Raw genomic sequence first — 7036 nt, 5'->3', positions numbered from 1 at the left:
GAGGAGGCTCCAAAATCCTCATCCTAAAGCCCTGCATTCCATCCTAAACATGTCCCAAAGCCAGCCCCAAACACCAGGACATTCCCACCCTGCACACAGCAACCCTGCCTCAGCGAGTGATTCAAGGTTTTTAATTAACTTTCCTGGTGTTCAGCATGAGGAGGCTCCAAAATCCATCATCCCCCCTGACATCCAACATTGCCACTCCAAACTTTCCCAGTAAAAGGTTTTGTCTATGGAAAACAAAACCAAAACAAAACCAAAGCACTGCAGCAAAGGTGCAGTAAAATGGTCAGAGGTTTCCACAAGGCAACGTGTGGCAGGTGAACCTAAACCTCTTTATCCTCTTCTTCACTTCCCTTCATTTCCCCCCCTTTCCTCTGACAAAACAGGAGAGGAAAAACAGCAAAAAAAACCACGTGGAAATTGTACTATTTTTATTTAGGGCAATGACTGCAAAAATGCCAATTTATCAAAATGGGGTTTTTTTTAGAGGAGATTTCTTGAGACTTTTCCTGAAACCTAACAAGTGTTTTTAACAGCTTCTACGGGCAGCTTTAACGTCTCAGAGAGAGAGGTGCTAGACCATCACGTGAAAAGAAATTAGATCCTTATTTTACAGTAACTCTGAGCATGGAATAGGCTCATACCACATCCTGATTGTGAGCTGGGTCAGTGCACCCAGGGACCAGAATCCAGAGCTTGCCTTTGCCAAAGTTGGAAATGTGTTTGGATGAGCAGCCAGTGTCCCAGTGAAGACACCCCTACCTGCTCTTAACCTCAGTCTGGCAGGGGCTGTGTCCCCAGCTTTAGCTCCTCACATCCCAAAATCTTTCTCCTCTTGCTGTGGAGGGCCACAGGGAGAAATTTTTCATTGATCCTCATTTGACTTTGGCAAAATTTATCAGTGTATCCCTCAAACTGAGACGCATTTTATGTAAGCAACTAAACTCTAAAAAGAACATTGTTAAAATCAAGCTCTTCAGCAACAGGGAATTTACTGGAAAGCCAAGAAAATGCAACTTTTTTTCATGTCAAGGTTTCTCTTGAGCTGATTAGTTAAACTACCTTTCATCTAAAGATACAAAACGAGCTGCCCAGAGAAACAAATCCTGACTTCTAGCTAGGGTGGTTGTATAAAAACATTTCAAATGTTCACAATGTTTCAAAAAGGGTTTAAGCTATTGAGTTTTCACACTGAGGAACTGCAGGGACCTGGCTGCACTTAAGAAACCAGAGGAAACAGAATGAGTAAAGTGTTTGTATAAATAGTAGTCTTACATATATTTTTACTTTAAAACTTACATTGATTCCACATTGTGCCAACTGCCCATTCTCCAAGGTATTCATCAGAGAAAAGAAATGGGAAAAAACCCCAAACCCACAAAACATAAAAACTCCAAGACTGGCCACCTCTCACAGGTAGACAATAAGTCCAAGCCCCAGGCACACTTGGGAATTTCAGAGCTTTCTCTTGTGCACTTGGCTCCGAGGAGCGAGAGATTCATTGCACAGATCCAGGGACAAAATCCACCTGGATCTGTCTGTATCCAGCCATAAAGTGACTTTGTACCCTCTACAGCCACACAAAGCAAGAACACTTCTTCCACTATCACAGACTCACAGAATGTTACAGGTTGGGAGGGACATCAAAGCCCATCCAGTGCCACCCCTGCCATGGCAGGGACACCTTCCACCATCCCAGGCTGCTCCAAACCCTGTCCAGCCTGGCCTTGGGCACTGCCAGGGATCCAGGGGCAGCCCCAGCTGCTCTGGGCACCCTGTGCCAGGGCCTGCCCACCCTCCCAGGGAACAATTCCTTCCCAATATCCCATGCATCCCTGCCCTCTGGCAGTGGGAAGTCATTCCTTGTCCTGCCACTGCACACCCTTACCCAAGTCCCTCTCCAACATCACAACAATTTCTCTACAGCAAAGCAGAATATTTGAGTACAAGACTCAGCTGCTGGAGGGTCTCCCAAGCCCCCCATGCCAGGACCCCAGGCAGCACACCCCTGTGCCCTGAGCCACCCTGGATGTCCCACCCCCAGCTCTGCCACCTCTCCGGGGGTTGCTTGGGTTCTTTCTTTCTTTATCAGTGAATGCACGATTCCACCTCCCGGCCAAAAGAAAGCACAGGATAAAGGACACTTCATCATGGCCTCACTAACACCACAAAGCACATCACACAGCACAGGAATGTCGGGGCTGGCGCTTCTCTAACGAAGCAAGGTAAAGTGGCAGCATCAGCAATGACACGTGTGGTGACAGAGGCTTCTCTCTCGGGGACTCCAGCAAGCCCGGACCCCTCTTTGGATGAAAACCCCACCCCATGTAAACAACTCGTGTGGAAGGGGGGAAAGCAGCACCCATTGCCCAGCTGGACAAGGAGAGCCCTTCCTTGGCCTCCCAGACTTTGGGGTGCAGGGCACCCCAGCTGCCCTCACCACCCCCACACCGTCAACCTGCCCCAGTCACATTTTCGGGGGTGGGGGGGGGGGGGGGAAAGGAGGGAACGGATTCCCTGGATGCCCCCATCCCCGCCACAGCCCGAAAAAGCCACACCTAAAGTGTCTTTCACCCGCAGAGTGCTTCTCAAAGCACAGAGCTCAAAGCGCTTCTCAAAGCACAGAGACACGGGACTGTCGCGGCAGTCCCCGTGTCCCTCCTGCCGCGGCCCCCCCGGCCGGAGCTCTCCTCTCCCGCGGTGCTGAACGCGGCCCCCCATTATTGCATAGCATCGCAGGCCCTGATTTCAGGGGGATGGGCACAGCCACCCCACGCGTGGGGACCAGCCCCGCCGGGGGGGACGCGACACCTCCCTCCCCGCCCCCCCGCTCCTGTGGCCTTCCCATGGGATGTGTCCCCAGGCGTGGGACCACCCGGATGGGGCCCGCTGCTCCCCTGGCTCCTTACCCCGAGAGCAGACAAACGTCATCGTGTGAGGATCCTTTTTCTTTGCTTTTGCTTTTTCTTTTTCTTTTTTTTCTTTTTTTTTTTTTTTGGTGTTTTGTGTTTTTAAATAAAAAATAAAATGTGTAAGAAAATAACATTTCTAAAGGAAACCATTATCATTCTACTCTCTCTCTCTCTTTTCTTTTCTCTTTTGCTTTTTTTTTTTCCCTCTTTTTGGCCATCTTTCCATGGAACGAGATGTGCTGACCGCGGAGGAGACTCCTCCCGGTAGGAGACAATAACGACAGAGGGGAAAAAGAGAAGGAGCAGGAGAGCCAGGGAGCGCCTGTGGCTCCGTGCTCAGTCCTCACACGTCGCTGGATGTCCTTGGTCTGGAGGAGAACGTGGAAGGGATGCACCCGCAGCAGGCCAGCCAGAGCGACTTCTGGATGTCCGGGTTTCTGAAGGCGTAAATGATGGGGTTGATGAGCGAGTTGCAGGTGGCGGGCAGCGCCAGCGAGTAGGTGTACACCACGGGGTAGCTGGAATCGGCCACCAGGGAGTAGATGGCGAAGGGGATCCAGCACAGGGCGAAGGTGCCGAGGATGAGCGACAGCGTGGAGAGCCCTTTGCGGGTGGAGGTGGCCTGCGCCGTGGCGATGAACTGGTGCTGCACGGCGATCTGCTGGGCGTGCCGGAAGGCGATCTTGCAGATCTGCAGGTAGAGCTGCATCATGAGGGCGAAGAGGAGCAGGAAGGTGACGGCCAGCACGGCCGCGTTGTCCTTGGTGACGGGCCGCAGGATGCTGCAGGAGCTCTGGTCCCGCAGGCAGTTCCAGCCCAGGAGGGGCAGCAGCCCCACGCCCAGGCACAGCAGCCACATCAGCAGCACCATGGCGCAGGTGAAGCCCAGCGTGCGCTCGCTGTGGTAGGTGAGCGCGTTGTACAGCGACAGGTAGCGGTCCACGGTGATGGCCAGGAGGCTGCAGACGGAGGCGGAGAAGGCGGCCAGCAGCAACCCCGCCGCCGCCAGCTCCGCCGCCTCGCTGGGCGGCCGCAGCAGGTAGCGCACGGCGAAGTTGGCCACCAGCCCCAGCCCGGCCAGCAGGTCGGCCAGCGCCAGGCTGCCGATCAGCAGGAACATGGGCGCCCGCAGGCTCGGCGTGTAGAACAGCACGGCGAGCACCAGCGCGTTCTCCCCCGCCACCGCCGTGCCCGTGGCGCACAGCGCGATGTCCCAGGGGCTCACGGACCCCGCGGCCGCGGCCCCGCCGCCCGGCGCCGCCGTGCCCGGCCCGGCCGCCGCCGCCGAGGGCCAGGCTGGGGGCTCCGAGGCGTTGCCGAGCCCCGGGAGCCGCTGCTGCTGCGGCTGCGGCGGCCACGGCTCCCCCATGGCGGCGGGGCCGTGCAGCATCGCTGGGGAGAGAGGGAGAAGGGGGCGGTGAGGGACGGACCCCGAGCCCCCGGAGAGCCGCCGAGCCCCGCGCTCAGCCCGCGCGGCGCCGCGCCGAGCCCGCACCTCCAACCGAGCCCGGAGCCGCGCCAAGCCGGGGGAGAACCTCACCGAGCCTGCCCCGCGTTCCGGAGCCCCCCGCCCCGGGCCGCCCCCGCCCCGCACCGGGCCGCCCCCGCCCGCCGCATCCCCGCCCGCTCCCCCCCAGCCCGACTGCAGCTTCCCTGGGATCGAACCCCCCCATCCCCGGTTCGCCGTCCCCCCCGCCCCACACGCACCCCTGGCCGCTATCCCTCGCCGGGCTGAGGCCGAGCACAACTCATCACCCCGCTGCCCGCAGCCGCCTCCATGCGCTCGGCTCCATGCAGGGTCCGCAGCCACTGCGCACCCGGTGAGAAACCGGCTGCCCCCTCCTCCTCCTCCTCCCCTCCCCGGGGCACGGCCACCTTTGCTACCTATTTATAGCGCAACCTCTCAGCCCCCCCCTCCCGCAGCCCTTTCTTTTTTGCGTGCAGTGAGTAAAAATAAACACTATTAATAGGCCAGCGCCTGTATGCGGAGCCGCTGATGGAAGAAGGCAGCAGCAAGGAACAGCCTACGTTAAGTTTCTCCTTCCTCCCTGCCTTTCCCTCCTTTGGAAAAGGCCGGTGCAAGGTGCTCCCGGCCGGCGGCAACATCCTGCCCTGCCCGGCGGAGTAAATCCCCCCGGCCGGGCTGGGCAGCCGAGGTGTGAAGGTCGGGGCTGTGCCCGCAGCCCGCTGCCGTCCCCCGCCGCCACCATCGCCCCTTCCCGCATGCAGCCGCGACGCCGGGGGTTGTTGTTTTACCTGGTTTTAATGCTCGAGGATCAGCTTGCTCCCCCCACCCCGTTTTTATTTTTTTCCTTGTCGGTCCTTCCAGCCCTTGGTGCGAAGCCTCATTCCTCGGCGAGCATCGCTAATAGCGTTGGCAGAGAGCTGGCATCGACTTGCACTTAATATTCCTGCCCCATTGGATCTGCTGATAAATCTCAACTCTGACGTCAAAGTCTTCACTTATATTCATGATCCAAGTCTGTGAATCAGAGCCGCTGTGATCAGAATAACAACAAGGCTGGCTCCCCGCTCCACATCCCCTTCCACACCCGCAGGCACGCGGGGGGTGCGCGCACCCGCCCCGCCGATCGTTCATTCATCAGCCTCCCGCCACCCCGACGCACCTCCCCAAGGTCGGGGCCCGCTGCACCTGCGTCCTGCGGATGCAGCTTGGGCACCGGCCAGGCTCGGGCGCCTCGCAGGGTTTATTTTTACCGCTTGTGCCGAGGGACGCGCGGATGCGAAGGGAGGGCGGCGATCCGGCGTGGCGCGGCTCCGGTGCCGCGCTCCTCAAGGACAATGTCCAGGACAGCGGCACCGGCCTCCTGCGCCGCCGGGACGCGGCGGCTGAGGCTGCTCGGGGATGCTGTGCGGCCAACCCGGGCCAGGGGCATCCCTCCACAGGGAAACACCGCACCCCGGAGCCTTCGCCCCACACGGGTTTCCCTCCAACCAGCGAAATTCTGGGATTAGGAGGATCTCACTGGAATTGGGACCTGCCCAAAGACGCTGAGTATGGGGGTCTGTTCCCCTCACCGCAGCACCCCACCCATCCCCAGATCTTCCTCTCCGACTGTTTAGGAAAGGAACAGCCTGGAAAGGAACAAATCCCAAAGACACGGTTATTTTTCCAGCTATAAATGGCTCCGTGATTCATCTTGGGAGCGGGATCATCAAAGCAGGGATGCTCAGCTCCTGGATCCACAGGATTTCAGCTACACCTTTCTCCCCTTTTTCCTACGGGTTTCATAACACTCCAGCTTCCCTGTTTTATCCCCCTCTCTCTTCCAGGCTGGAGCTTTGCGGCGCAGCCAGCTCAGCGCTGGGAAGCATTTCCAGCTCCTGATGTGCAGAGATATTTAGGTGAATAGCAGCGATTCTGGCTGAACCCAGCCGCCCCAATTTGGAGCATCTGGGTTGCAAATCAGGCCAAGCCCCATCCCAGGGGATGGCAATCGTCATCTACCTGGGGCTGCCGGGCGCATGACCGAGCGCCGTGAGCCGAGCGGCAGCACAAGGGGCGGAGGAAACCCGAGCGAGGAGCTGAATGAATTCGCTCCCGCTCCCGGCAATTACGCACGGCCCGGGGAAGGGGAGGCGGCTGAGGAGCTCTGCCCGGCTCCCCGCGGCAGCGGCGCCTGCTAGAACGGGGATGCGGGACGCGCCCTGCAAGGAGCGCTGGCGGCAGAGGGGATGCGCCGGCCGGGCGTGGTGGTCTGTGGGGTCAGAGCCCACCCAGGACGGGCCACGAACGCTGCAGGGCTGAGCAGGGATGTCCCCGCTGTCCCCAGCCCGCGGGCACCAGGTGCGGCCGGCAGCAAGGCTGAGCGAGGACGGGCGCACGCAGCACACACCAGTGACCCGGTCTGGCCCTTGTCCCCCGGAGCTGGCCGGGGGTCACACGCACACTCCAGAGGGTCCCGGCTGATTCCAAACCCCGTGGGCTCGCTGCAGCTGCCTTGGCCCTTCTGCTCCGTCCAGCATCCCACCCTTCCTGCCTTCTCCCTGCAGAGCCCCTCAAACACCCGGCACTTCCCACCTCCAGTTCCTCCCCTCGACATCCCGCCACAAGTTCACCACACTCCCAGGATGTTTTGCCCGTGTCCTACAGAAAC

General features: G+C 59.0%; 1 protein-coding gene across 2 annotated transcripts; it reads right to left on the bottom strand.

Annotated features, from left to right (window-relative positions):
- Window positions 1–2950: 2950 nt before the first annotated feature.
- On the bottom strand, window positions 2951–6357 carry LOC137482663 (G-protein coupled receptor 12-like). Of its 2 annotated transcripts, XM_068205172.1 has the most exons (3): window positions 5637–6357; window positions 5175–5400; window positions 2951–4310 (listed from the first exon to the last, which is right to left on the bottom strand). In XM_068205172.1, the coding sequence occupies exon 3, from the start codon at window positions 4306–4308 to the stop codon at window positions 3262–3264; it is 1047 nt and encodes a 348-aa protein (XP_068061273.1). In that variant the 5' UTR covers window positions 4309–4310; window positions 5175–5400; window positions 5637–6357; the 3' UTR covers window positions 2951–3261. The 2 variants fall into 2 exon arrangements, with proteins under 2 accessions (XP_068061273.1, XP_068061274.1); XM_068205173.1 differs by having other exon boundaries at window positions 4626–6357.
- Between the last annotated feature and the right edge of the window lie 679 nt (window positions 6358–7036).

The sequence above is a fragment of the Anomalospiza imberbis genome, chromosome 14 (genome assembly GCF_031753505.1).
Source record: "Anomalospiza imberbis isolate Cuckoo-Finch-1a 21T00152 chromosome 14, ASM3175350v1, whole genome shotgun sequence".
Taxonomy (NCBI): Eukaryota; Metazoa; Chordata; class Aves; order Passeriformes; family Viduidae; genus Anomalospiza; species Anomalospiza imberbis.
Note: the sequence above shows the minus strand (reverse complement) of the source record. Positions and strands in the feature narration are given on the sequence as shown.